Source organism: Selaginella moellendorffii, unplaced genomic scaffold (assembly GCF_000143415.4).
Source record: "Selaginella moellendorffii unplaced genomic scaffold, v1.0 SELMOscaffold_4, whole genome shotgun sequence".
In the NCBI taxonomy this organism is placed as follows: Eukaryota; Viridiplantae; Streptophyta; class Lycopodiopsida; order Selaginellales; family Selaginellaceae; genus Selaginella; species Selaginella moellendorffii.
Window position 1 is genome coordinate 2,625,193 of NW_003314265.1, and position 27,458 is coordinate 2,652,650.

The 27,458-nt window shown below is 48.1% G+C and overlaps 10 protein-coding genes and 1 non-coding gene across 14 annotated transcripts; 4 read left to right on the plus strand and 7 right to left on the minus strand.

Annotated features, from left to right (window-relative positions):
* Window positions 1-3,314: 3,314 nt before the first annotated feature.
* On the minus strand, window positions 3,315-3,386 carry TRNAQ-UUG. The gene has a single exon. It is a non-coding gene; the product is annotated as a tRNA-Gln (tRNA).
* Window positions 3,387-3,500: 114 nt separating this feature from the next.
* Window positions 3,501-4,847, minus strand: LOC9654730. Its single transcript, XM_002964520.2, has one exon. The coding sequence runs from the start codon at window positions 4,845-4,847 to the stop codon at window positions 3,501-3,503; it is 1,347 nt and encodes a 448-aa protein (XP_002964566.2).
* An 83-nt stretch (window positions 4,848-4,930) lies between these two features.
* LOC9654731 (probable DNA helicase MCM9) lies at window positions 4,931-8,179 on the plus strand. 2 transcript variants are annotated; one of them, XM_024668933.1, is made up of 20 exons: window positions 4,931-5,169; window positions 5,232-5,334; window positions 5,391-5,472; window positions 5,533-5,671; window positions 5,723-5,789; window positions 5,838-6,012; window positions 6,057-6,156; window positions 6,209-6,306; window positions 6,353-6,418; window positions 6,476-6,568; window positions 6,623-6,739; window positions 6,788-6,860; window positions 6,910-6,976; window positions 7,027-7,108; window positions 7,162-7,283; window positions 7,343-7,413; window positions 7,458-7,567; window positions 7,624-7,671; window positions 7,724-7,876; window positions 7,929-8,171. In XM_024668933.1, the coding sequence occupies exons 1-20, from the start codon at window positions 5,021-5,023 to the stop codon at window positions 8,087-8,089; spliced, it is 2,076 nt and encodes a 691-aa protein (XP_024524701.1). In that variant the 5' UTR covers window positions 4,931-5,020; the 3' UTR covers window positions 8,090-8,171. The 2 variants fall into 2 exon arrangements, with proteins under 2 accessions (XP_024524701.1, XP_024524700.1); XM_024668932.1 differs by having other exon boundaries at window positions 7,724-8,179.
* Window positions 8,180-10,597: 2,418 nt separating this feature from the next.
* On the minus strand, window positions 10,598-12,113 carry LOC9653962 (deoxynucleoside triphosphate triphosphohydrolase SAMHD1 homolog). 2 transcript variants are annotated; one of them, XM_024669354.1, is made up of 2 exons: window positions 10,888-12,113; window positions 10,598-10,723 (listed from the first exon to the last, which is right to left on the minus strand). In XM_024669354.1, the coding sequence occupies exons 1-2, from the start codon at window positions 12,076-12,078 to the stop codon at window positions 10,613-10,615; spliced, it is 1,302 nt and encodes a 433-aa protein (XP_024525122.1). In that variant the 5' UTR covers window positions 12,079-12,113; the 3' UTR covers window positions 10,598-10,612. The 2 variants fall into 2 exon arrangements, with proteins under 2 accessions (XP_024525122.1, XP_002964567.1); XM_002964521.2 differs by having other exon boundaries at window positions 10,642-12,113.
* A 52-nt stretch (window positions 12,114-12,165) lies between these two features.
* LOC112344479 lies at window positions 12,166-13,117 on the minus strand. Its single transcript, XM_024669355.1, has 6 exons — window positions 13,025-13,117; window positions 12,884-12,939; window positions 12,683-12,806; window positions 12,496-12,605; window positions 12,344-12,428; window positions 12,166-12,265 (listed from the first exon to the last, which is right to left on the minus strand). Exons 1-6 carry the CDS (start codon window positions 13,107-13,109, stop codon window positions 12,195-12,197), a joined length of 531 nt encoding a protein of 176 aa, XP_024525123.1. The 5' UTR covers window positions 13,110-13,117; the 3' UTR covers window positions 12,166-12,194.
* A 39-nt stretch (window positions 13,118-13,156) lies between these two features.
* Window positions 13,157-14,436, plus strand: LOC9654732. The gene is made up of 8 exons (XM_002964133.2): window positions 13,157-13,379; window positions 13,462-13,553; window positions 13,624-13,706; window positions 13,782-13,842; window positions 13,913-13,970; window positions 14,045-14,093; window positions 14,156-14,228; window positions 14,278-14,436. The coding sequence occupies exons 1-8, from the start codon at window positions 13,157-13,159 to the stop codon at window positions 14,368-14,370; spliced, it is 732 nt and encodes a 243-aa protein (XP_002964179.1). The 3' UTR covers window positions 14,371-14,436.
* A 98-nt stretch (window positions 14,437-14,534) lies between these two features.
* LOC9653963 (cytochrome b561 and DOMON domain-containing protein At4g12980) lies at window positions 14,535-15,991 on the minus strand. The gene has a single exon (XM_002964522.2). It carries the CDS (start codon window positions 15,765-15,767, stop codon window positions 14,535-14,537), a length of 1,233 nt encoding a protein of 410 aa, XP_002964568.2. The 5' UTR covers window positions 15,768-15,991.
* Window positions 15,992-16,173: 182 nt separating this feature from the next.
* Window positions 16,174-17,286, plus strand: LOC9654733 (eukaryotic translation initiation factor 5A-2). Its single transcript, XM_002964134.2, has 5 exons — window positions 16,174-16,366; window positions 16,504-16,626; window positions 16,700-16,756; window positions 16,830-16,904; window positions 16,975-17,286. The coding sequence occupies exons 1-5, from the start codon at window positions 16,244-16,246 to the stop codon at window positions 17,074-17,076; spliced, it is 480 nt and encodes a 159-aa protein (XP_002964180.1). The 5' UTR covers window positions 16,174-16,243; the 3' UTR covers window positions 17,077-17,286.
* On the minus strand, window positions 17,194-19,915 carry LOC9653964 (WRKY transcription factor 42). The gene is made up of 5 exons (XM_002964523.2): window positions 19,152-19,915; window positions 18,864-19,085; window positions 18,503-18,796; window positions 18,329-18,442; window positions 17,194-18,258 (listed from the first exon to the last, which is right to left on the minus strand). The coding sequence occupies exons 1-5, from the start codon at window positions 19,527-19,529 to the stop codon at window positions 17,473-17,475; spliced, it is 1,794 nt and encodes a 597-aa protein (XP_002964569.2). The 5' UTR covers window positions 19,530-19,915; the 3' UTR covers window positions 17,194-17,472.
* A 3,110-nt stretch (window positions 19,916-23,025) lies between these two features.
* LOC9654734 (mRNA-decapping enzyme subunit 2) lies at window positions 23,026-24,547 on the plus strand. Of its 2 annotated transcripts, XM_002964135.2 has the most exons (8): window positions 23,026-23,158; window positions 23,219-23,370; window positions 23,421-23,548; window positions 23,609-23,707; window positions 23,756-23,908; window positions 23,966-24,072; window positions 24,126-24,193; window positions 24,250-24,547. In XM_002964135.2, exons 1-8 carry the CDS (start codon window positions 23,073-23,075, stop codon window positions 24,432-24,434), a joined length of 978 nt encoding a protein of 325 aa, XP_002964181.1. In that variant the 5' UTR covers window positions 23,026-23,072; the 3' UTR covers window positions 24,435-24,547. The 2 variants fall into 2 exon arrangements, with proteins under 2 accessions (XP_002964181.1, XP_024525069.1); XM_024669301.1 differs by having other exon boundaries at window positions 23,609-23,908.
* An 84-nt stretch (window positions 24,548-24,631) lies between these two features.
* On the minus strand, window positions 24,632-26,154 carry LOC9653965 (L-lactate dehydrogenase B). Its single transcript, XM_002964524.2, has 2 exons — window positions 24,953-26,154; window positions 24,632-24,903 (listed from the first exon to the last, which is right to left on the minus strand). The coding sequence occupies exon 1, from the start codon at window positions 26,129-26,131 to the stop codon at window positions 24,986-24,988; it is 1,146 nt and encodes a 381-aa protein (XP_002964570.2). The 5' UTR covers window positions 26,132-26,154; the 3' UTR covers window positions 24,632-24,903; window positions 24,953-24,985.
* Between the last annotated feature and the right edge of the window lie 1,304 nt (window positions 26,155-27,458).

Consider the following 27,458-nt stretch of genomic DNA (forward strand, 5'->3'; position numbering starts at 1 on the left):
TAATGGCATTACTGGAGGTAACCATGTAGTTTATTCATTCTCTTTGGCTCTATTGAGTTGTTTATGTTGCGCAGAGTTTTACTACCGTGAGTTTAAACCGAGAACAAGCGTCATATCTGGGATGAAGAAGGAAATTCAGGCAAAGGCTGCTAATGAAGCCAAATCCATGTTCACAATTTGAAAACTCTGTATAATATGCATAAACTCTTAACAAATGAAATAAATTTTACTATAAATTCTGGAAATATTGTTTGATTGTTTTTGTTCAACTTAATTTTTAATGGACAATTTAAGAAACTTTATGATTAGTGACTTCATATATGACAACATGTTATTGTGTTATGCGGTGGTTGCAGCTGGTGCCTTCTCCCAAACTGCAGTTGTTTAGATTTCTTAATGAAGCCAGTAAATAAATAAAACAACTGATCTGACGGGGTTATCGCGTGGGTTGACGAGAAAGGGGTGATGCATTTCTTAGCGCTTCAGGTGACTGTCAGCCCGGAGGGACACACCAAAACGGAGTAATTTTGCTCTATGAATTTAGAATATTTTCTTGGTAATCTTCCTTGACTTTCTTCATTTTCACAAGAACCACTATTAGTGTGGCTCTATGTTGGGAATAACTATTTTGTCCATTAAAGTTATACCATTACTGTAGCTCTATGTTGGGAATAATTATTTTGTCCATTCAGGTTGTTGGAGAATTTGAACAATTTGAGTCACTACTAATAGTACTACCACTAAGGTATGCTTGTCTTATAAATACTTAGGTTGCTGGATATAATTTGGCAAAAGATCATGGGTAAGCTCATCCCAGTTCTTCTTGCAGTTATAAGCTTTATCTTGAGCGCAAATGCCCAACTTCAGCTGATCCCTACAATTGCTAGTATCTTTGGTGGGTTAAGCCCAATTGGCGATATCATCCAGCATTTTGACTTCAGCAAGGTGATGCATTCAGTTTTAGTTAGCATTTGACTAATGGTCATATATGCCAGGTCAACATTGTCGACTCGAATGTCCAGGATTATCTTAACATCGGATTGGCTCCTGCATATGGGACACTCAGCACGGATGAAGTCAAATTCATGGATGACCATCTAAAGGTCATGATAGCAGGAGTTCATGTGCAACTTGGCAAGCTATCACATGATGAACGTACATGGGATAAAGTTCAATCACTCTTCCTGCAAAACCCTGTGCTTGAGCCGTTTGATGATCCTACTACAAGAGCTACTAAATATACAAAGGATGACACTTACTGGCTCAACACTGATGGATCACCTAGGCAAACTGTGATGAACGAGGTAAATGTTCTATGTTCGAGTTTCATAAGTATTTATATCTTCGTGTCTACAGGTCAAGAGTTGGTTCACAGGACTGATCGCAGATGCTGATATCCTCAACTCCACACGCATTGACATCAACATTATGGGTAGAATTGTTGCTCATACGGGTACAAACATTGAGAACATTATAAATTTATTCTACCAGCATGAATACCATGAGAAAACCATGCTTGAGATAGGAGTGCTTAGGTATCCTGATATAGAGCACCCCTACTTCAAGGTTAGTAAAATAGCTTCCAAGGGATTTTTCTTTTTATTGAACTTCTTGTTTCAGGTCTACCGTATTAAACTTTTTGCATGGTCTGATTGTCGTCGATATGCAATACATGAAAGTAACACGAATGGCATTTCTGGAGGTATTACTTGTTGACTTGACCCCTGACGTTACATTGATTTTCATTGACTGGCTTGTAGAATTCAATATGCGAAAATTTAAACCAAGGGACAGTATTATAAATCAACTCACACCCAAAACTAAGAAGATTGCAGTTTGTGGTGCTGAATGCATGTTTGATTCTACCCAATGTGGTGATTGCAAACTGACAGCTAGTTTCAGCCATAACATTGCTAAGCACAAATCCATCACTTCCAAGAACAAGTTTGTTCAGAAAGCTGAAGAGATGTTTGCTCCATACTATTGATCATGAAGAATGATTAATACAAATATATACAATCTTAATGGAGTGGACTTGCTTCAAATGTTGTTTGAAATGCTTATATTATGATTATTAGTAACATTGCAACAAGACCACAATGTGTGAAAATTGATTTCCTTATCACTCTTGGTCCCTCCCTTATGTGGGGTAGCAGCCGGTGGGTTGTGTTGGCGAGCATTAGTTCTTCTATCACCTTCTGGTGGCTGAGCTCCATCTCATCAGAAAATTGCCACCATTTGTGTGTGAGGATGACATGGAGATCAGCGCCCCACGGAACCGGAGCATGGCAAAGATTGGCGTACATGAAGCAATCGTTGATCATATGTTCGACGTCCACTGGCTCGAAGCAAGTTGGGCAGAGTCTCATCTTGCGTGGGATTTGTGGTTTCAGCCAAAGGCTCAGCTCTACTATCTGTGGCATCCCGTTTGGTAGCTAGTGAGTAGCCTCCGGTTCCATGGTGTGAGACCATCATATGTCTCGCCTCCATGGCTTGGCTGTCCACTAATACACTCTTTATGTTAGGAAACAGGCGATTGATTGCATTAGGATTCGACTGCGCAAGAACCCTATAGCCTTCATTTGATGAGCTATATGTCAATCTGGTAACTATATGTGTGTCAAAATTTTAGTCTCTACCTGGTAAAAACTATCTATCTGAATCATGATATGAATATTCTTGCGCTGACATGGAATCCTCGCATTCTCAGGATCCCTGCAAGGGCATATCTCTTATCACGATCAAATCTGCTCTGGCATTCGAAGTAAACTGTAAATGTCCTGCTTGCCCTCATCTTCCTGCCATGGAGAATGAAGTGCTTGGGCAAGCATCAAACTCGATGATGGGAATCCACACTGATCAATGTAAAGCTACTTTAAGTTAGGCATGAGAAACGTTTTGAACTTCTTGACACTGCTACTTGTGGGCTTCAAATTAAGAAAATTTAAATTCTTATCCAACATTAGTAAAAAAGTAAAAATCAAATATAAAAATAATAAAATTTACTATCCATTATTAGCAGTCCAGTGAAGATCGAGTAGATTTCTCGAGAATATATACCCTCTTGTCAATGAAATCAGTTCAGAAGCGGTGCTGTGCTCGGACGAATGCGTCCTGCGGCAACAATGGAGATTCCGGACCAGATGTAATCGCCAATTCTGGAATGCCTTTGTGGACTTGGAGTCGAACATAACTGTGATCGATAACCCCGAGTGTAAACTTTAAAGGGGTAACAAAAAGCATGAATGCAAAAAGGGATTAGAAAAGGCATTTTGCTTAATGGAAATTAAGTTTTTAAAAAGCTTATGAAATTAAGGTCCCACCGAGATTCGAACTCGGGCTCTTGGATTCAAAGTCCAATGTCGTAACCACTAGACTATGGGACCTGAGCTGGCAATTCTATCGTGGGTAGCTCTCTTAGCCTTGAAAGTCTGAGAGGGCATATTCCAGAACGAAACGAACGTCCGATGGGTTTTTATTTTTCTTTCCAAAAAAAAGCTCTAGATCGCTCCTGCCCCGTTCAAAATGTCGTAGACGCCCACACAAATCTCCCCGGCGATGAGGAAGATGATGATCCACTCGAGCGTGTCCGACTTGCGGTTCTGGAGGATGTCCAGGAAGAACTTGACGTTGTGCTGGATGATCCCGATCTTAAACTCGAGGCTCTCGAAGCGGTCGTCCAGCTCGAAGTCGCCCCTCATGTGCTCCCAGATGCGATCGTACCGCGCGCTCTGCCACGCCGCGTCCGACCGCTCCAGCAGCCCCAGGCGGAGGATGGCGTCCGCCAGCGCCGCGTTGGCCGCCGCCACCAGCTTGAACAGCGCCTTGCGCTGCATGTTGAACGTCCCCGTGAGCTCCATATGCCGGTTGAGCTCGCCGAATGTGTTGAGCATCTCGTCGATGCTGCGCGTGTAGTGATCCAGCGCGATGCTCTGCCCCAGCACCAGCGAGATGATCCGGACGCCGTCCATGTCCAGCTTCTTCACCATGATCTTGTCCGAGCCCCCCTGGCTCCAGCGGTCCAGCCCCGGGATCACCACCACCCGGTAGTTGTCCTTCCGGGGATCGCCCACGAACTCGCGGCTGTGGCGCTTCACCGCGGCGAGGATGGGATTGGTGTCGGGCGAGAGGTCGTGGAAGTTGAAGAGCACCACCGAGCCGTACTGGAACACCACCGCCACCTTGTTGTTGCTCAGGCAGCCGGGCATGGGCGAGTAGTCCTCGCGGGCCATGGAGTCGGCGTCGTGGAGCTTGATCACGACGTGGTTGCGGCACGGCAGCACCACGCCCAGCGACGGCGGCTCCAGCGCCGCCAGGGACTTGAGGTCGACGCTCCTGGCCAGGAACAGGGCCTCCGCCGAGATCACGGCCTCCGGGAGCTCCAGGCGGAGGTGCTGCTGCAAATCCTCCGAGTCGTATGGCGATGGCTCTTCTTTGGAGGAGAATGGCTTTACTTCGATCTCCACTGGGAGAGCTCTGGAAGCCGCCGCCGCGCTCTCTAGCTCCACCTGGACGGCCGTGGAGAATTCCGGAGATTTCTTCTTCCTTGCCACTGCCGCTGGGGCCTCCTGGCCAGATTTCTTGGACAAAAGGCTTGGCTTGAGATGGATCTTGGGCTTCTTTCCGAGATCGCTCGAGAAAATCTCCGCTTTCTTCCTGACTTTGGACCCCTGCTTACCGCCGCCGCTGCTGCTAGCGGTGGCGGCATCGATGTTGCTAGCGGCGGCCGAGCTCGATGACGATCGAATCGCAAATCTGCCATCGAGGCGGCTGGACTTCCAGAGCGAGGATTCACAGACGGAATTGATGATTGATCGTCGTCTTGCCGCTTGGAAGATTATTAACATACCGAGCAGGCCGTGGAATCTCTCCCTGCCGTCTAGCCTAGGGTAGCGCGCTCCACTCAAGAACCCTAAAGTTCGCAATTTTTGGTTCGTCTTGGCGGGAGAGCCCTTGGCGATCGGTGCGAGCGCGAGCTGACCTTCTATCGCTCCCTAAGGTAGAATATCGATCGATTTCGATGGGAAATGGGGGCGAGCAGGAGCCGGTCATCCACGACGCCGATTATGTGGAGGCGTTTGAAAGCTTCCTAGAGGAGAATCACTTGTCGGAGCTGGAGAGGATCTTGCTCCTCGAGGACGAATCCAAGCACTACTCAGTCCATGTCGAGTTCAGTGGTTTGCGACATCGTGTTTGAGCCCATTCTCATTTTTTTCCCCTTTGTTACTCAGCTTTGCGGAACTTCTGGAAGCCCATCCCAAGCTTTCTCATGAGCTCTACTTTCAACCAGGAAAGGTTTTGCCTCTATTCGACGCAGCAGCATTAGCAGTATTGGTAAAGCCTGTGACAGACACTCAGCGATCACACGGCTAACAGCTTCCACTTTGCAGCAAAAACTGGACAAAGGCAACAAAGTGATGAAGCGCGTTCATGTACGCTTGGTGGTACAGGGTTCCGCTTTGGAACGTCCAGGTACTGCAAGATCTCTAAAGCTGATTGCTACTGGAGAAATCTAACTTTGTTTTTCCACAGAAGTAAATCCAAGCATTGGACGCATCAGAGTGAAGCATCTTGGAAAACTTGTAACTCTGAAAGGAACAATAATCCGTTCAGGTGGCGTCAAGATTCTCGAGGGAGAGCGCGAGTACGAGTGCACAAAGTGCAAGCACAGGTTTTTGTCGACCTTCTAGCGGGCCGTGACTTATGATCTTGTTGTTTTCAGTTTTAAGTTGTTCCCGGAGCTGGAAACTGGCAGCGGCGTTGAGCTGCCACGAAGGTGCCCCTCTCAGGTGAATGGTCAGACCTTCGATTCATAATCGCTTACATGTAAGTCACAGAGAACAAAGCCATGTACTGGTTCAACCTTCCGTTGCATAGAGGACTCGAAAGTTTCCCATGACTATCAGGAGATCAAAATGCAAGAGAATCTGCAAACGCTTGGTGTCGGCTCTGTTCCACGGTCTATTGTTGCTATTTTACAGGATGATCTCGTAGACACTGTCCAGGCCGGAGGTATGGACACAGTCATATACCATCATATTAAGTTTTTCATGCAGATGACGTTGTTGCAACTGGGGAACTTTTCTCCCGATGGCGGCGAAGCTGTAAAGATGCCCGTTGCGATATTGAAATAATGCTCAGGGTCCACTATGTGCGGTACGAAGCTGCTTTTGCTACCTCTAACCTTCTTAGAGCTTATTGCTGGCAGGAAAGCAAATGACTTGAAGGCGGCAGTCGACGTACCTGAAGATGTTATCCACCAATTTGAGCAATTCTGGAAGGAATTCGAGAGAGCGCCATTCAAAGGTTTGAATATCTTCCAGCGACTTCCTCATTACTTTGGTTTTTGTAGGAAGAAATGCCATACTACAGAGCATATGTCCTCAGGTGTATGGGCTCTTCACCGTAAAGCTAGCGGGTATCTATGTGCATTCTTACTTACGAAGAAAACTTTGTAAATGTTCGTCTTCGGCAGTTGCCTTGACGTTGGTTGGTGGAGTTCAGCGTGTAGATTCTTCTGGAACTCGTATACGAGGAGAATCACACTTGCTTCTTGTTGGAGACCCGGGTACGTTGAGTTCATGAGTTTCTTTTTTCTGCTTACAGTCTTCTAATATTTTAGGCACTGGGAAGTCTCAGTTTCTAAAATATGCAGCTAGATTGAGTCATCGCTCGGTTGTGACAACCGGTCTAGGAAGCACCAGTGCAGGGCTTACGGTAACAGCAGTTAAAGATGGAGGTGATTTTTCTTGCTAAGAGCAATGTGATACTCACGTTTCTCAAACAGGAGAATGGATGCTCGAAGCTGGGGCACTGGTTTTAGCGGACGGTGGACTATGTTGCATTGACGAATTTGACAGGTTTGATCTTGGCGTGCGTATTTACGAGTGCCGAAATTTCAATCAGCAGCATTCGAGAAGCAGACAGAGCCACAATTCATGAAGCTATGGAACAACAGACACTCAGTGTTGCAAAGGTCAGAGAGTGATTATTTCCATCGAAGAAGTGTTAATGAGTTGCATATAGGCTGGGCTCGTGACAACGCTTAACACAAGGACGACTGTTTTCGGTGTAACCAATCCTAAGGGCCAATATGACCCTCTGCAGCGTATGTTTTTCTCTAGACCATGAAACTAACGCTTATGGACAATCCATTTTCAGCTCTTTCCGTGAACACCACCTTGTCTGGGCCACTCTTGAGTCGTTTTGACATCGTTTTGGTGCTTCTTGATACTAAAAACCCAGAGTGGGACACCATTGTCTCTTCTCACATTTTATCCGAGGTTTGTGGCCCTTAGATTGTTTTTCTTTAGCCTAGGCCGTGAGTAATCCGTGTCCACAGCATATGAAGCAAAAATCGGTGAACTGTGTCAGCAATCTCACGGGTTTTTGGACACTGGCAATGCTGAGGAGGTAATACATTTCCTGTTGGTCTGCTGAAACAAATTCATTAGCAGGTACATTCTTTATGTGAGGGACCACATTCGTCCTGTTCTTACGGCCGAAGCCGAGAAGATCATCATCAGTTACTATCAGCTCCAGCGGAGAGCAGGCGCTCAGAATGCAGGTGCTGTTACCTTCATCTTCAGAAGGAGCATGCTCAGGCTATGATTTTGTTGCTAGCAAGGACGACCATAAGGATGTTGGAAAGCCTGATAAGGCTCGCACAAGGTAAATACCAAGTTGATCAGGGATGATGAAGGATGCGATAACGGTGTTGCAGCGCATGCGAAGCTTATGTACCGGCGACAGGTTACCAGAGCAGATGCTATTGCGGCGATTGTGTGCGTAGAATCGTCGATGACAACGTCTGCTATTCTGGACAACGTTGGGAACGCACTGCATTCAACGTTCTCGGAGAAGCCGGACGCAGAGTGTAAGCAAGCGTGCCTGTTTGCGGCTGTTTTTGGTTGTAAAGAGCTTTTCAGACACGGAGCTAGAGCGCAAGATACTGGTTGCACTTGGTCTGAATCGGCAGGATCCCTCCAACAGAGGGCCCGTCATGCAACGCTGCTCCAGCTTGCTGAATCAAGTGGATACGGAAGCTGGGATTATATTCCCTACCCAAGGTCATCAAGGTCCTCAATAAACTATTGTGGCATTTCTGGGTCGACTTTTAAGTTACAGCACTGTGAGAGTTTTTTTCTATCAATTAAAACAAATAAATAAGATGGGTTCTAATCAATTAGAAATTTTTTGGTTTTTCGTTTTTGTTTTTTCTTGGATAATAATTTCTTTTCAGATATAAGTAGTTAATTTTGTCAAAATTTACATAAGGTAGTTTTACTAATTACCTAGTAAATTTTCTATTTTTTTTCTATATCTCATACGTTAAAAGTATAAATTATGTTCAATTTAATATGTTTATCTAGAAATTGACAAATATACAAGTTTCTCTCTATACAAATAAATTGTGTTAAGAAAATTATATTCAATAATTTTTTTCCTTAAAATTTATATAATTATTTATAATTTTTATTCAATAATATAAATCTCTTGTACTTGTTTGAAATATTACACATATAGTTTATGTTTTATAAAATAATGTTTAAGAGGATTTTTAATAAGAAAAAAAAATAAAAGTATAAAATTTAAATGATAAAATTCATATGAGATAATTTTTTTTTATTTTTACACATTTATATTTTTAATAACTTAAGTAAAATACTATAATTAAGTAAATACAGTAAACAAAGTTTTGTAACAAAAGATATAGATTATGTGTGGCTAATTATTTTTTCAACTAGCATTTTTATAAAAAAATATAGTTATTTTTTAATTATAAATATAAATAGCAGTTTAACCAATAATTTAATCAAGGTTGGAATAAGAAAATTATATATCTATGTATTTATAATATTATAGAGTTTATATTATTTAAATAATTTATGCTAAAATCATAAATTTCACTCAACAATGCCATTGTTAAAAGAACATCTATATAGTTACCTTTGAGTTAAAAACTAAATAAATATATAAATTAAAATAAATTTTTCAATAAAATAATATGTTTTATTTTTATCACCTTTTGAAATTCAAATGATCAAATAAATGGAAAATAGTAAACAATTAAAAAGATAAAATTCCAAATTAAAATATTTATTTTCAATCAATTAAGGGTATTTAAAAAGTGGAATTGAAGTGTTTATGAGTTTATTTAATTTTCTAGGAAGTCTAGATTGATGAACATTTGCATCACATCTAGTGTAAATCCAACAACTCTCTTTAATAAATAAATTTAGAGCTTTTTTAATTATAATTATAGTTATATCTAAAATGTTCTTAAATATTTTGAGATATTCTACCATCTAATGGTTGTTATTCACTTTGATTAATCTTGTTTTTATAATTTATAAATTTTCCTAAACTTTTCTTAATATATTCTATTTTATTCTACCAATAAGATTAATCTAATAGTATATTTATAATATTATTTTTTATTGATCAATTGAATTAATAAAAAATACTGAATAACTGAAAATAAATGAAGCATGGAAGGCCACATGAGGCACTAGCAGATATAAGACTGGAGCAGGGGAGGAAATAGCACGGCAGGGAATCCTTTAGAGTTAGGTCCATAATCGAGCTAATCCAAAATGCAAGTACCTGAAGAAGAGGAAACCAAAAACTTGTGATCTTGCCAGTACCTGCCAAACATTCTTCTTTAAAGAAAAGTTCATCCAGGATAGCTATGGATCCCAAAAGCTTGGAACTTATGTGTGGAAGTGGAAAAGAAGATATATAGCATGCTTTGATCAATGGGCATGGCTGTGGCAGGAAGTGAGCCATGGCACGCTAGTCATTCTTGTGTCTATCCTGAGTATGGGAGCAACGCAGGTCCATTCCTTTTGGAGTTGTGGATGATGATAGGAGCAGGCTGAAAGGTGATCTATCCAAGCTTTGCCTTGTCTATAATCTCGCAGGATTCTAGAGATAAAAAGGGGCTTTCCAAAATTTTGTCACTCTCATTTTTTTAACTGTTCTTCTTTTGCAACAGTTACTGTGACAACTTTTGGCCGGTGAAATAGGTCCAAACACACTTTGAGTTGATAGAGCTCAAGTGGGTATAAACCTGTCGACTTAATGACCTCTCTAGCCCTTGCACAATGTTAAACATTTTTTTGCTGTGTGCTTTCAAGAATCTCTAATGAACTCATTGTGTCTCTTAATGATTCTTTTGCAAGTATCATACATTGATAAACTCCTTTCTAAAAGCTTCGCATTTGCCACCTTTGCTACAAAGGTGTCTAACATAGTAGGCATCCAGCCCCTATCACGTAGCGACAATCTTACATGAATGAATAGCTGGGTGAAAGGTTTTAGTTTAGCAAGTTCCTCACTAGAATGGGAAAGGGAGTCCACTTTCCAGCTTTTTCTACACACTCTTGAGACTCAACAAACTGCTTTGCAGAAAAATGGGGACATATCATCAAAGAACCTGTAAATCAATCATTCCACTAATGTCTTGGGCACTTGCATTCAACAATAGGATTGACAACACATGCTTGATGTGGTGTGATTTAGCCAATATGAAAACATTTTAGATTTAAAATAGGTTATGGATAATGCTATAATTAAAAATTTGAACCATAGAATATGCTTAAAAATTATTTTATCTTATTTTTCTAGTTTGGTCCAACCTTTCAAAGTAATAGGAAAAAAGAATGAGAAAAATGTTTGAGTACCACTTCGGTTTTAGCTTACTCTCCTCGTCTTCCTCTTCCTCTTGCTATCAGGCGTCCTGAGCATCTGGCTCTGGACGTTATACCTCTCGCGCTGGAACGCCTGGAACGCATCGCACGCCGCCTCCAGATGCTCATACTTCTTCACGTACACCCGGACGATCCTCTGCGGCACGTCGTGCCCAGCATAACTCCTCCCCACCTCCTCTGCCTTGAGCTCCAGCTTCTCCGTGCTGCCATAGCCTTTGAAGAAGTGCACGCCCTCCAGGAGATCGCTCTTCCCGCAAGCATCGTCAATCTTGACGTTGCTCACCACGATGTCGTCCCTCTGGAGAACGCCACCCTTGGCGTAGCAGAGGATGTCCTCGGCCGTCACAGCACTAAACCTCTCGGCGTGCTCCGCCGGGACCTTGAGGCTGTCGCAAAACTGGTACAGCTCTCGCCCCCGCCGCCGCATCCTCCACACCAGCTTCCTCGACGCCTCCAGCTCCGGCTCGTCCGACGTCTCGATCGCCTTGAGTAACGAGTCGTCCAGCTTCCAGAAGCTGGCCGGGTCGTCCACCATCCCGGAGATGCCCAGGAAGCCGTCCGCCATCACCAGCGCGTCCGCCAGCATCAGCTCCATGGCCTTCACCTTGGGATGCGTGTAAACCTCCCGGAAGAGGTTCCCCCTCGTCACAAACAGCTCGCAGATGGTGGCGGCGACGTTGGAGCGGAAGCAAATCTCGTTGTCGATCACCCGCATGCTGTCCATGAGCCGGCAAACCTTGAACGTCCCGGGCTCCAGGCCGCAGGCGCGGGTGTCGCGGAGGATATAGTCGAACTTGTCCACGTCGATGCCGTTGCGCCCGTTGGCGACGATGTCGTAGAGGAAGGCCTTGTCGCCCTGCGGCGCGCCGCGCTCCGAGCTGCACAGGATCATGTCCTTGACGCGCTTGAGCACCCCGGCGTCCACGTCGATGTAGTTCCTGTCCACGATGAAGTCCACCATCTTTCCGGACATGGCCTCGTGGTGCCACTTGAGCAGGCCGGCGCCGATCCTGGGCAGGAACTCGTTCTCGAAGACGTGGCTGAAGGGGCCGTGGCCGACGTCGTGGAGAAGACCCGCCAGCCCCACGGACGTGAGGTCCGACTGCTCCAGCTCCAGCTCGGGCCAGCAGCTGTCCAGGTTGAAGACGGTGGCGCGCGCGAAGTTGTAGACGCCGAGCGAGTGCTCGAGCCGCGAGTGGGTCGCGCCGGGGTAGACGAGGTTGCACAGGCCCAGCTGCTTCACATCGCGCAGGCGCTGGAACTCCACCGTGTCGATGAAGTCCTGCGCGAGCGGGTCGATGTGGATGTTGTCATGGACGTTGTCGAGGACGTCTTTCTCGTCGGACCTGTTGCGGCGGAGCGGCATGGCGCTGGCGAGCAGCAAGAGAAGAACCCTAACTGTGTGGAGCCATCGCCGTCGCTGCTCTAAGAATAGCTGACATGGAGCCGGATATGGTTGAGGAAAGAAAGGAACTTTACTTCTTATTTCTTGCGAGCAATGCTGTTGGATAACGAGAGCGCTTTCGAGACGGACAGAAGCTGGACCAAAATCCCTGAAACACAGGAAAGAAAGATTTTTTCAGTCAGTCGATACGGAGGAACGACAGGGGCGAAAGAATAAACAAACAGACCAATGGCTTCTTGGACGGCTTCGAGGCTAACGAGGATGACTTTGTTCCTGTTTTCCTTGCTGCTCTTCTGCCACTCGTCCGACCACTGCTAGCAGACAAGAAGGATTTTTCACGTCGAGCTTGGTATTAGGCAAATCTAATGAAATCCAAACCTCTGCGAAGAAACGGCCAGAGATGATCGGGAGCAGCGAGAGCGAGATGGAAGTCCCCGTGAGGAGCAAGTAGAGCTTGAGCAAATGGGGCGAAGCACCAGTTTTCAGAGCTACCAAAGCAACCACGATCAAAACAAGAAAAGAGAGAGAGAGAGAGAGAGAAAGAAGTCCGAAGAGAAGTTCTTACCGAGCGTTCCAACGAGGACAGAAGCTCCCCCAAAGATACACGCACACACGGTGGTCATTTCAAGCGGCTCGCCATTGAGAGTCATGAGAGTCGACCATAGAGCCTTGAACAACACAAACGCTGTCTGGATCAACGAAAAAATACATTAGAAGAAACCAGAGAAATCTCTCTCGAGAAAGAACAATGGAGCTTCTTTTTCACCTGGATGGCCACAAATCTCCGCAAATGCATACGAGCATGCGCAGCTCTCCGGTACTCTACAGTGAAAAATCGATCGATCGATGAGATTGCGCCATGAGATCGAAGCAAGAAAGAGATCCAGCGCTCGCTGCTGCTACTTACTGTCGTCCACGGTCATGCGATAGGAGAAATCCGATCCATCGGTGCCGACCGGCCGCACGGCCGAGCCACCGCGCCTCATCGACATCCGGCTACCTAAAGAAGTGGATAAACAAATTTAGGGTTTATGCGAGAATGGGCACTATCATCGCTCTCACGCCCAGCGGATTTCTCTGCCGGGACACGAAGCGGGATCCCTGTGTGTGTCCGATGTCTGTGCATTCTCCTCATCACGCCGCGCAATCCGTGAGACTTTCACGCCGAGGATTTGGAGTCCAGCTCGTGTTGTTGCCGAGTCTCTGGATGCAAATGCCAATGCCAGCAGCTGCGTTGGAGCAAGAGGAGCTAAACATCCCAAGTAAGTAGAGTAGCTAGCCTTTCTTCTGGCATTCTAGAAGGAAAAAAACGAGGAAACAATGAAAATTCTACTGGTTTGACAGAGAAGAATGATCCAAATTCTTGGGACGAGTACCAAGGGGATGGATTTGGCGTGAAAATTCCTCCAGGTTTCGAAGATACTCTGGAACCCGATGTAAGTTTGGAGTTTGCTGGAAAAAGAATTCTAGTTCTAACATGCTGCTATGCTGCTACGAGAATGGCAGGAGTTTCCTATAGGAGAAGTTCCTTTGTATGGCAATCGTGCAAAGCCCAAGGTTTTTGCAGCGCGTTTTGCTTCTCGTGACGGGTTTGTTCACTACTTCTTTCTTGGAAATCTTTCGTTTTTAGTTTTTCTTTTCATTCCTGTTTGGTTCTCAATCAGGGAAGAGTTTGTGAGCGTGGTAATTCGTCGGGCTTCGCAGCTCAAGGCTACATTTTTCGAGGTAACGAATACTGGGGTTTTGTGTTACCACTGCTGCTAAGGTGTGATAGCAATAGTTCCTTTTGGTGTAGGCTAAGAGCATCACGGACCTTGGGAAAGTTGACGACATTGCGAAGCTATTTCTTCCTGGTCGGTCACTGCAAGTTTCTCTGTTTGTTTCTCCGCTTTGTTGATCGTTTGTCATTTCTTTTGTTTGTTTACAGTCGGTGCAAGGCTCACTGCCGCCTCGTCCGTGACCTCCGAAGCTCAAAGGTTTTGTATTCCATCGTGGATATTTTTTTATTTTTTTGTAACACTGACTGGTGCCACTGCAGAGTATACTATCTGTACGAGTACTTGGCAGGAAGCAAGCATGTAATCGTGTCCGCTGCAGCCCAGAGCGGTCGGGTAAGGTTTTGAATCGAAGTGTTGGTCGCTCTCAATGGAATCTGTCCAGATTTTTGTTGCTGCCGCTACTGCTCCTCAGTCGAGGTGGAAAAAAGATGGTCGTTTTCTGAGCTCTGCTGCTGCGTCATTCTATCTTTTGTGAGGGAGTACTCGTGACTTTCTTCAGTTTTTAGTCTCCACTTGAATCTGGATACTAATTTCTTCTCAACTTTAGTGCATCACTAGGATGACCGAACTGCATTCAGGTATGACAGACATCTCACAATCAACATAATGAGTTTTTTTGTATTTTCCTTCTTGGCAGTCTCAAAATCTCCAAAACCTTCTCGTCCTTGCTCGCGCATTGCTCGCTTGAGCTGCCTTCGCTCTCGCTCTCCGTTCAGCAGCAGCTCTTCTCACGAGGTACTTACGTTGAAAGTATATGATCCAGGTCACAACCTCCATTACCAGGCTCACAGCTCCCAGAGAAATCACCACTGCGATGAAAGCCGTCTTAAATTTCGCTGCCGGCTCGAGGATGCTGAGGCCGATGAAAACGTTCACCACACCGAGCACAAGCGTCGTATAGCCGATCGATTGGTGGTATATGTTCCACAAGAAGCGGATCTTTTCGTATGGCTTGGGCCTCACCAGCAAAGCTATGACTTGCAGCGTTCCTCCGGCAAAGATGGCGTATCCGATGTTCCGGTGCGTTTCGTAGACGTTCCCGGACCCCGATTCGAGCTTTAGTCCGAGAACCCAGCCAGCCACCCCGACTCCGTAGGCCGGGATCTGGATCATCAGGTGGAGATAGAACCAAGCTCCGCTAGGTGACGTGAACGGGCGAAGATACCGAGCTGCCATCACTCCGACCGGGATGGCGATCCCCCAGGCAGCTCCACTCAGCAGCGCATGGGTGTTCTTGAGCCTCTGCCTCGGAGTGAGCTTGGAAACCAGGGGCTGGGCCACGGAGTCCTTCTTCGACATATCGATCCTCCTGAGCGACACCAAGTTGGCCTTTTTGAAGTCGTGGGACTGCGGAGAATCGCCGAGAACCTGGTCGCCAAAGTTCCAGACGTGGTTCATCGTGGTGCTGCTGCTGTTGGTCAGAGGGATGGTTGCAAAGATGGTGACGACGGTTCCTTCCATGGTCACGGACTGGTTCTGGAATGGAACTTCGGTCTGTTCTTGGGGGCTGAGAGAGATATCGTCGTCCTTGACTTGCCTGGAGACCGAGTAGCTGTGGAGCTGTGCTCCTTGCGAGCTCTGGAAGGCGATGAGAGCGCTGGTACCGGACATCTCCAACGAGTGGGGATTTATCCCCCAGCCCAGCCAGCCAGTCCGAGCTGGAAGGGCCCCGGTTACCGCCACCTCGAGCACGCTTTTCCTCGATGGATCATCGTCCCCGTGGAGTGTCCAAGCGATGGTTACTCGCTCGTCCAGACCGTGGCATACCTCAAAGTTCTTGAGAGCTGAACAAGGATCGCCCGCCACTGCTGCTACTGCTACTGGGAAAACTATCAGGAAGAACACCAGCAAAATTCGATCGACCTCCTCCATACTCGAGAGGAGTTCCACTTCGTGCTTGCTCGATAGATGGAGAGAGAAAGAGAGAGAGAGAGTGAAAGATTTATCTTTTCAAGTCTGGAATTCGCGTCGTTTAGTTTGCTACAGAGATCTTGGAACGTCTGTGAACCAATTCTTGCTCGTCGAGTTTGTCCCAAACAAAACCAAAGAGGTTTTTCTCTTCTAGAAAATACCACCAGCCCGGGATATAAAGTTAAGCAAAGTGCAATCGTGTTACACTAATCTAATGAAGGTTATAGTTGTCCACGTGGCATACTGTAGGGGCAGCCGTTAGATCCAGCAATCCGAGGGCTCCGGCTGTGCAGAATCGTCGCCGCCCGTCCGGGCATCGGGCGGGCATCGGGCGGCCCACATTTGTTAAGGGCTCGTGTGACGTGTTTGGTTTTCTTCTCTCCTTTTCTGTGAAACCCTAGAGTTAGGGTCCGTGCGGCAATTGCAGGGCAGCGGCGATGTCGGACGAGGAGCATCACTTCGACAACAAGGCGGACGCCGGCGCCTCCAAGACCTATCCCCAGCAGGCCGGGACGATCCGCAAGAACGCCTACATCGTGATCAAGCAGCGCCCCTGCAAGGTAACTCCTCCGATCCGCCGCTCGCCAGATCTCGATCCGCCGCCTAGGGCTCTGGAGCGTGATCAGCTCGGCTGGATATTTTGTTTTGCTTACGCGCGGCCGCATTTAATTTCTCGCTAATGCCCGGCTACTCGCAGGTTGTTGAGGTGTCTACTTCCAAGACTGGCAAGCACGGCCATGCGAAGTGCCATTTCGTGGGCATCGATATCTTCACCGGGAAAAAGCTCGAGGATATTGTCCCATCTTCCCACAATTGCGATGTGAGTTTCTCTAGTTCTTTTGCTCCCTTTTCAACGCATTTTGATCCTCGCGGTCTCTCCTCTGCTTTCCCAGGTTCCGGAAGTCACTCGCACCGACTACCAGCTGATTGACATCTCGGAAGACGGATTTGTATGACCAAAGCTCCCACTTTTATGATTCATGCCTTGCCTTTTTCTTATCTTTTCGTCATTGTGTGATCCAGGTGAGTCTCCTCACCGAGAATGGTGACACCAAGGACGACCTCCGCCTTCCAACTGATGATCAGCTCAACGCCCAGGTGAGCGTCACGAATCACTTTTGCGAAAGAACACTTTCGTGTGTGTATCTAAAGGGCTTTGCCACCGCAGATTTCTTCTGGCTTCCATGACGGCAAGGATCTCGTTGTGACAGTCATGTCCGCTCTCGGGGAGGAGCAGATTTGCGCCCTCAAGGACATCGGGCCCAAGTAGAAGCGCTCCAACGCAAGCACGAAGCCGAGGACCACTGGTTTTGTACCTCCTTAAAAGTCATTTTACTCTATAGTTCGTTCGTTTTTCCTTGCAACTCTGTTGTAACCAGTGGGGAACGTTTTTTTCCAAAGTAGGGGAGTTTGGGTCGGCTACTATTTGTATGCTTTGACGACCTGGAAAAAATTCTATTTATTCATTGCCAGCTTCTTATCTCTTCCAGGGTGTGCGTGTGCTTTTGTGCCTTTTGGTCGAACGAGAGAGGCTGCCTTCTCTCTGGGGACCCGTGTCAAAGCCTTAAAAAATGGTTGTTTTTTTCTTCCTTTTTACTCGTTTCGCTTCGTTTCGTTGAGCTAACGTTCATGCTTATATTGACTTCGCTGTTTGCAGGGTGGCTCTCTACAGGACAATGGGTTTGACTGGCTCGCTGGGCGTAGTGCTGAGCTGCAAAGATAAATCGGTGCCAGCGAATGTTGGGGCCCTGTAGTGGTGCTGCTGTTGGTGCTGTTGCTGCTGCTGCTGCTGCTGCTGGTGGTGATGATACTGCTGCTGTTGCTGCTCCGACGATGTGGAAAGTGAGAGTGGAGCTGACAAAGTCATCTGCGAAAATGGTGGCTGATGAGGCTGCTGCTGGCCTTGCTTTCCAGTGAGGATGGAAGTTATGGCTGCGGCGAGAGCAGCGGTGAAGTTTGGATCGGACGTCAACGCTGCAGTGGCGGCACTGACTGAAGTGTCCACGTTTTGGCTCCCGGGAAAGCGTTGCTGCTGGTGATGCTGTTGCTGCTCCAGCCCTCCGAACTGCTGGCCGAGGAAGAACGGTGCTTGGAGCATGGCTCCTGGGAGTGACAGGAGCGGGGTGGAGGCGGCGTTGCTGGCGGCAGTGCCTCCCCCGAGACGGAGGCTGAGCTGAGTAGCGGGGTTGGGATTGTTGGTCATGTCGAGCGTGATGGTTGGGAAGGGCGTGGAGGCGGAGATTGTTGGTCCCAGGTGGCCGGCCATGTAGCTCGCGGCGGCCGCGGCAGCGTTGAAGCCGTGGGGGTCGCTCATGGTGGAGCCCGAGAGGAGCATGCTTGCCGCCGCCGAGGTTGTCGAGGCCAGCGCCGCGGCCGCCGGTGGGAGAGGATGGTTGTGAGTTCCTTCGTACGTAGTGACGAGTATGGATGTGTCTTCCGCACACCTCTGGACCTGGAAGTTGTCAAAGTTACACGCAAGGTGAGATTTTTTCTTCTTCTCGACTTTAGCTTTCTAGACGTACCTGTTTTCGAACTGGACAGCCGGGTGACATGGTGCAGCGGTAGTAAGCGCGCGGGCATGGATTTCCTTTGGCCATCTTCTGGCCGTATTTCCTCCATTGGCAGCCATCGTTCATCTGTGTAAAGGCGGGTTAGACTTCGCTACAAACGTGAATCGTGGAAGTTTTGTGACTTACAGTGGGATTCTCTGACCGCGTTCGAACTGAGACTCGAGCTTTGCGGACCATGGGATCCGTCACTGTGTTATTGCCGGCAGCGGTGGTCGTGCTTGAGTTCTCATGGAGGGTCTTGAGAACTTTGCTCGGGGGCCAATCCACTCGCTCGGCAGACTCTTTCTCTTCCGATTTGGAGGCCGGGGAATTGTGCCGGGGAGGAGAATTTGGATGCAGCCCGGTCACTCCATCCTTCTTATCCTGCTCATCGAGCATCTCGGAGGCTTTCCTTTTCCCAGTCAATTCGGGCTTTGCATCCTGCCAGTACGATCGAGATGAGATAAACAAACAAAAAATAACTTTTTGGGAGAAAGATCTGTCATACCTGTTGCTGGAGAAGCGCCATGGTCTGCACCTGGAGGCTTTGGTACTCCGCAGTGACGTGATTCAGCATCAACTTGAGCTGCTCGTTCTCATCGTTTCGCAACTTGAGCTGCTCCTTGAGGACCTCGAGATGATCCCTGTCACTGTGAGTGGAGGAATTCTTTGGGGATGATGCGGGAGAAGTGTCCTCGACGGTTGACTTGTCACTCACAACTTTCTTGCTCTGCAAGAGAAGAAACGAGCTCAGAACAGGCAAAACTAGAATGGATCGAGATCGAAAAAAACGCACCTTGAGGAGCCACTGAGCCGAGACCCGGCCATCATCGGCACTCCTTCTCAACTTCTGGATGCTGGGCTTCAACTCCGTGTGCTTCATGCGATCGATCCAGCTCTGGAACAGGCTCCCGGCAACGTCCACCCCCCTCTTCTGGTGAGGACTGTCACACTCTTGCTCTCTCGCTACCTTGACGTGCTCGTGGTTCCCAGAAGTCGTGATCGTGGTTGCAGTGGTCTCCTCCTTCTCCAAAGGTACCGCCACGCTCTCTTCCTTGTCAGTGCTCTCATCCTCCTCCTCGTCTTGCTCTTCCAGCTTCACCGACAGATCGATGTTCTTGAGAGATCCCATTTGCTGGTGCTTGGATTGCTCGTGATCCACCGCCGGAAGCATTTCTCTTCTAAAGACGATATCAAAGCCTCGCAATCTACTCCTTTATCCTATATATTCACGTGCTCGTCTTGCAGTACACGGAAGACAATACATACACCGTTAAGCAAGGACAGCGGAGAGCTCAGCGCTTCTAGCCAGCGAATTGCCACTTGGGAGAAGCGCAAGGTCTTCCTTTCCCCTCTTCTTTAAAGGCGCGAGACGGAGAAGACGTGTTGCCGAGGAAGCCGGGAAGAAAAAAGAGAACCCCGCCGCAATTTTAATAAAAAGGGAGCCAGGAAAGAATGAGATGAGCGGTGATGTCACTGGAGAAAAGATCACCGCCCTCCACTGTAGGTTTCTATATATCTCTCCTCGCTCCGCTCGGATTGATCGCTATTGATCGCTGGTTCTGAGGACTGCAGTGAAGATTCAACCACATATATATATATCCTCGCTGGGATCGCCAGAGACGATCGCTACGATTTCGATGCCTTGTACGCGTACTCGAGCTTTGACCTTTGAGCTGGTAACGAGCGAGTTTCTTTGGCTTGCTTCCTTCCAAGCTTCCTCATTTCCCCACGTTTGGAAGGCTTGCAGGGTCAGAGAGCTGCGGCTTATGGTCTTCGTTTCAAATGTGACGAGAGCCAAGCAAGCTACACCACGACCCGCGAGACCATCCGGGTACTTTCTCTGGGAAGAGCTCGGAAGAGAGACGACCGACGTGGCGGGGGGACTTCCCGGGTGACGTGCGCGGCCATGCTGGACCGCGTCGGAACCACGTGGCTGGATCTTCGCCCGCCGCTTTGCCGACGTGTCTAACATCGTCGCCGTGGGAAAGTCTCAAACTCCGGTCGTGTGGAAGTCGCGGCTGCTGCTTCCGCGAAAGATTGCAACCCATGTTCTTTCGAACTTCCTCAAAGGTCTTGGCTTGGCCAATTGCCTTTCTTCCTCCACCCTTGTCCTCTTGTTGAGTAAGCTTTGGAGATTTTTTTTCAAGTTTAGACTTTGAACATAGGCGTTTATTAATCTCTGCATGAAGCCAGTGGAGGTTCATCGATCCCTCACTCGATCGTGTCCACTTGTTTGACTTCTTGCTGCGAGGGAGCAGAGATTGCGACCAGTGCTGTTTTGTATTGAATCCGGGAAAAGCGATTAGGATCGAATATGTTCGCGATCCTCGTTGATCACCATCTTACAGAAGTCCTTGAATGATACGGTACGAAGAGGACAGTGTCGTGACGACATGGATTGACTCAAAGTCTTCCAAATCGTTTTCTTCTCGTCTTATACATTGGACACTTAAAGTCTTGTGGCAATTCATTAATGTTCGCCCGAAAAACCGTCTGGAATTTGAGGGACGACGACTTAATCCAGATTTAGAACTAGAGTCAGCGATTGAAAGTCGGTGCTGTCTGTCTCAACTTAAATCTATTTTGATTTTTTTTTTCCACCCAAAACGTCTAACACCCTTTAGAAAACAAAATCAAACGTGGGGATTGGGCACAACGTGAGGGCCAAGGACTTTTTGCGGGACCCAAAGTTGACGTGCTTCAAATCCCCGGTCCAAAAGTGTAGGCGTGGAGAGACTCCGTAGAGACCGGCGCTAGGGCCATGTACCAAACAAGGAAGCTGGAGCCACGTCCGCCACCTTTGACTTTGATACTTTTTCGGCCGCGCAAAGTAGTCGTCTCGGCCATCGTCGTCGGCTTGTAACCTGGTCCAAACTGAAGCGAGGAAAAAGAAAGCAATTGCGTGGTAGAAAACGCAAGAGGAGGAATGCGAATGGTTGTTTGAAGAAGGAGAACAATGCAATCAAAGTCACGGTAATTCCACGCCCGAGCCCCACGACTACGACGTAGGGCTTAGTGTAGAATGAAAGATATTTGTTGCCGACTTACACATTTTGATGTGGCGGGGTTTGTCCTTTTATGAAACGCGCTGCTTCCCAGAAAGGTGCAAGTTTTAGATTGCAACTAAAGGTTGACAAAGGAAACCCATTTGAAACTCAATGAAGAATTCAAAGCGATCTTGGGAGGGTGGATCGGAATTCGTGGCCCAAGAACGTGTCTCGGCTTCACGTTTGGATGAACCGTTGACACACGTTTCTGGCCTTGGTGTTTTGAGTGTGAAGGTGCTCAATCCTGTGAAACCCGGATGACAATTTGGACTAGTCATAGTACGCAGCACTTGATTGAGAAATCCATCTTGTCTCCCAGCCTTTGTCATATTTGTGAAGAGAAAGTGGTCTTCGATCATCCTAAATCAAACTCGCTCGTGAGGATCCGATCACACACTTGACAAAGTATGAAAGTTGGATCTTACACGTCTAGCCCGTGATCTCCAACTGGATTCTAGAGTCATTTGCGTCAGCTAGTCAGGATGCTTCCTCCATAACAACTAGGAGCTTATCACTTAGAAAAGTACACAAGAAAGGTCAAGACTAGGTAAAACAAGTAAACCCCTTCCAACCCTAAAAATTTAAATTGTAGAATATTCTAGAGCATTCTAGGGTCCAGTTAGTTCCATTAATTACCTTCCTCCACTGTGAAGAATGTCGCCATGTAGAGCTCTGCCTCTGTCCAAGGACTCGACTTTCACTCCGCTGCTCGTCTCTCCGGCAGCTAGAGCAACGGAAGCTTTGAGTGCCACCAAATGGATCTTCCTCACGTCCATCCGCCTGTAGAGCTCGAGAGCCATCGCTCCATCTCCGCTCTCGGCATAGCCGAGAATCAGCGAGTTCCACGACACCACGTCGTGCTTCCTCGAAGACTTCACGCGTGCTTCCCAGCTTCTCATATGTGTCCACCAACGCGTTTGCCACGAAGATCTCTCGCTCGTACCCGTTCTTTGCTACTTGAGAACTGATAGCTGTCCTCTGCCGAGACACGTAGCTTCGTCACTGGCGCTTGATCCCAGGCTCAGGCAAGCTTAGCAGCGAGATAAGTCACGCAGTTTGGTCCTGCATTCGCGACAAGAGATTTACAGCCTCGTCCCCCTGTCCACTATCAGCGTACCCCGAGAATCAAAGCGCTCCAGGCGACCACCGTGAGATCCACCATCGCGTCCATCACGCTGCCACACTAAGTCACCAGAGAGTTTGAGATAGACCGTGCTTCACTGCTTGGCCGTGAAGTGCTCGTGCTCTATCCATGCACTCCATTTCACCATTTTGGAAGAGCTATCAATCTTCCCCTGCTCGATCTCTGCTAAGCTAGTGCAGCCCTTGATCGCGGCGAGCAAAGTCACGCGAGCTGGGACGACCATCCGCTCGAGGAGGTCGAGCGCCAGCTCGCTTTCCAATCTGCGAGAATCATGGCATTCCACGACACAACAGTGCGCTGCGGGATCCCATCGAAGATGCGGCGAGCTTCGGCAGCGGCGAGAATACATTGCCACGAGCACATCGCGTTGGTGTGGCAATCCTTGAGAGCGGCAAGAGCGATGGGAATCTTACCGTGGCGTTCGAAGACGGTGGCATGGTTCCTCGAGGCGGGAGAATGCGCCATAGCTTCCTAGAACCCTAGATTCCTTCGAATCTTATGTTGCTTATTTCGCCCTAAACCCATGGCAGCGGGAGGAGGAAATGGGAAGGCGCAGGGCGGGCATTCCTCGCGTCTCCCTTCGCAGGAGATGCTCGATGATCTTTGCAGGTGAGGTGTTCTGTGCTGTGATGATCCTCTTGCCGTGATGCTATTTATTTCTTCCCACAGCCGGTTCGTGCTCAATGCGCCCGAGGAGGAACTGGAATCTTTCGAGCGGATCCTCTTCTTACTGGAGCAAGCTCACTGGTTCTACGAGGACAACACCATGGAGCAGAATGCTTCCTTGAAATCGCTAACATTGCGAGAGTTCACTGCTCTCAGTAAGATTTCTCCCTCCTTTTTCTCCCCTTTGCTTACATTTTCTTCCTAGTGTTCCAAAAATGTGTCGCGCTTCGTCCATACATCGCACACTTCGATGATATCTACAAGAACTTTACAAGCTACAAGACGAGTGTGCCTGTTACTGGTGCGATCATCTTGGACGAGTCTTATGAAAGAGTAAGCTCTAAGAGTCTTTTTTGTTTTCCTGTTTCTCTCCCTCTCACTATTTCTCGTCAGTGTCTCATGGTCAAGGGATGGAAACCGGGAGCTAGCTGGACTTTTCCCAGAGGCAAGAAGAACAAGGACGAGGAGGATCACAACTGTGCTATCAGAGAGGTTTGCGAACTACTTGACGTTTGCTCACTAACTTGTTCTTTTATCAAGGTCTGGGAGGAAACTGGATTCGACGTCTCAGAGCTCATCAGAACTGACGATCACCTGGAAGTTGTCATCGGGCAGCAACGGATGAGACTCTTCATCGTCGGTGGCGTTCCAGAAGAAACGCTCTTCATTCCTCAGACAAAGAAAGAGATTAGTGTAAGTGGTCTCGCCCAGTTTTGAGCGGCAAGAACTTGATGAATTGCTTTATTACAGGAGATAGCTTGGCATCGGATAGAGGACTTACCCAAGCACAGTAATGAATCGTCACACAACAGGGGACCAACGGGGCTCAAGTACTATATGGTGTGGCCATTTCTCAGGTAAGCTTGGACGTGGAGAACTTTCTCTAAAGTTTCATCGTGCTTACTTGCAGGCCCCTTCAGGCATGGATTGTCAAGAACAGGCCATTGATAACACTGAAGAGCGACAATGGAAGCAAAGGTATTAATTATCTTCACTTCTCCTTCCAGAAATCTCTCGCTTCTCGGTTCTTGCAGGAGTGACAGTGTGGAAAGCAAATACGAGCGGGCACACAACATTCTCGACACCCATTATGGTGAGCCACAGCGTCACGGTTGTGGCAGTGAAGGAGACAACGAGCACCAGCTTCGTAGATCTCCCAGGCAAGAGCTTCCGGAACTTTCGATTCGACGTGCCGCATATTGTGTCTCATATAGTCTAGACACAGCTTCTCTAAGCACACACAACTTCTCTAACCATATAACTCTCTGTGAATTATCAAATGTTACACTAAGCAAGTCCCTAATAAGATTTATAAGCTGCTGCGTTGCGTTCTTTCTCTTCCTCAGCCTCCAGTTCACATATGATTTAAGGAAGGGCCTCTCCTTTTTCTTGAGTGCTGAAACCATCTGACCCCCATTCCATCCCATTTGGCAATCCATTGTTATATACCATCTCCAAGAACACACAAACTTCCCTTTCAAAAGAGATCAAGCCCTCGTAGAGATTCTTTCGTTGTATGAGAAACAATTCAATCAGCCGAGTAATGTAAAGGAACTTGCGTATGGCCAATGTAGATCGATCGATCGAATCCGATGAGTAGATCGCAACGATGAGAAGTTGCTGATGTCAGTGATCTCAGTTTTTGGTCCAAAATATCTTGCGTTATGAGATTGTTGCATTGTATAGAACTGTAGGAAGCCAGCAATTTTGTATAAGAACCAACTTCTTAGCATTTACCTCTAATGTTGGTCTCAAGTTAGTGCCCGTATTTTAATCAAGTAGTTTGAGCTGCTGCTGGACGTTCCAGAGCGTCTTGGCGGAGCCGCGGAGCTTGGCCGCCTCCTCCTCGGACAGCGGCGCGTTGACCACGCTAACCACCCCATTCCGGCCGAGCTGGACTGGCAGGCTCAAGAACACCTCCTCCTCGATCCCGTGAAACCCCTTGGCCATGACCGACACCGGGCAGATCCTCCTCTGGTCCCGCAGGATGTTTCTTACGATGCTGGCAGTCGAGTAGCCGATCGCCCACGAAGTGTAGCCCTTGAGCCGGATCACCTCGTACGCGCTCTCCACCACGCCGCGGTGTAGCTCTTCCAGCTCCGCAGAGGAGCTCGGGCCCCATTCCTCGCGGAGGATCCTCCCCGCGACGCTCACCGTGGACCACACCGGCACCGAGGAGTCCCCGTGCTCGCCCAGGACGTAGGCCTGGACGTCGCGGGCGTTGGCGCCCATTTGCTCGGCTAAAAGGAACCTGAGCCGCGCGGTATCAAGGTTGGTGCCGCTGCCAATGACCCGTGTCGCCGGCAGCACGCTGCCCGCAAGCTGCCACGTAGCCCACGCCAGCACGTCCACGGGGTTGGACACCACGAGCAGCACGGCGCCCGGGCTGTGCCGCACAAGCTCGGGCACTATCTTGCGGTACAGCGCGGCGTTCCGCGCGGTAAGGTCGAGCCGTGTCTCGCCCTCGCGCTGCCGCGCGCCGGCGGTGATGATGCACACGTCCGACCCGGCGGAGGCGGCGTAGTCGGTGGAGGCGGAGATGGTGGCGCGCTGAAGGAACGCGGCGGCGTGCTGGAGGTCGAGCATCTCGCCGCGCAGCTTGTCCGGGTTGACGTCGATGAGCGCGAGCTCCTCCGCAAGTTCCTGGGTGAGGATGGTCTGCGCGCACGCCATCCCAACGTTGCCCACGCCCACGACGGTGACCTTGGCGCGCTGCTGCTCCGGGCTGGATTGGAGTGGGATGAAGAGGGATCCATGATCGCTACTGTTGGTCGCGGACAGGACTACGCGATTGAACCGGTGGGTTGTCGATCCTAGTCTAGAGAATGGCGATGACCTCTTGAGAGAGGAAGGAGATCGAAGGGGATTCACCTGGATTTGACCGGAGGATGGATCGATCGCCGCCGGCATTCTCATCGCAGGGCAAAACACTTTTTTTTGGGAGAAAAAGTGTTCAACCCACGTGGCAAGGCATATCACATCATGTAAATCGTATTCTTAACATGGAGCTCCCACAGCGGGCTCGCTGAGCCCAATTCGGCCTGGTGTTACAGAAATCTAAAATCCACTATGCAACTGCTTGGGCTGTGAGATATTGTGACTTGATACATTGCCGCAAAATTGGAAAATGTGTGAAACATTTCCTGTGGTTTAGATGGGTTATTGTTGGTTACCTTACGGTTCATTCATTGCTTGATAAATGAATCGAATAGGAACTAGGAAGAGGTGCAGAATTCCAAGGTTATACATGCGTTAAGAACCCTAAATTTCACGTAACGAGTGAAATGCTGGGAACCTTATAGTAGAGGGTGGATTTTGTTCTCGCGGCGGGAGAATGCGATGCAAGTCCAAGAACCCTAGATTCTTTTCGAATCGTTTGTAGCAAGTATAGGTGTTATTAAGGAAATCGCAAAGAGAGCAATACAAAAGAGTATTACATTAAATTTTACTGAAGTTTTTGAGCAAAAAGATCGGATGACTGAGCAGGCACAGCTGTTGACATTGCCAGCACAAAACACAACAATTATTTATAGTTGTTTATAAGGAGTTCGACGTCAAAGCGTGTGCTTAGAACCTTCAAATTTCAAACTTGTTTTCGCTCCTTAGCCTCACGCATTGCTTTCGCGACACCTCCATATTCCAATTAATTTCCTCAAGTTTCCCTTCCCTTCTCATACAACCTCCACTTATTTATTTGGTTGACACCCTGGAGTAATGGAAGGTCTCCCACTGAGGCCATATAAGCCCTTTTCCCCGCTAGAACATGGCATTCTCCTGCTCGCTGCTTGGCTATGAGGTTGGAGAGATCTGTTTTGCAGCACTGTTGCTGCTCCTGTCTCAGTTCCCCTCCACGCTCCCCATTCATCCAGTTCCTCTCGGGTTTCTTTGGCCGCGCCACATAGATGCCATTTTTGACCAGTGCCACTGGAGTACCTCCACTGGCACTGGTACAATCACTAACTCCTCAATCAAAAACGGCATCCATGTGGAGGTTAATGGGAACCGGAGAGCTCAGGTGAATCCAAGGAAAGCGGCAGAGCTGATCAGAGTGCCAAGGCTAGTATGTTGAGTCCGTTGTTGCTTATCACTGGCATCTCTTTAATCAATTGTTTTGAGAGCCAAGGATCCTCCTTGTAAAATTCTCCGCCCGTAATAAAAATTTCTCTTTGCTCTTCTCCTTTTCACTAGCGCAACCGTTAACGAGAGCTTTCTTGGCCAAATGGGAATCTGATCAAGAACAAGA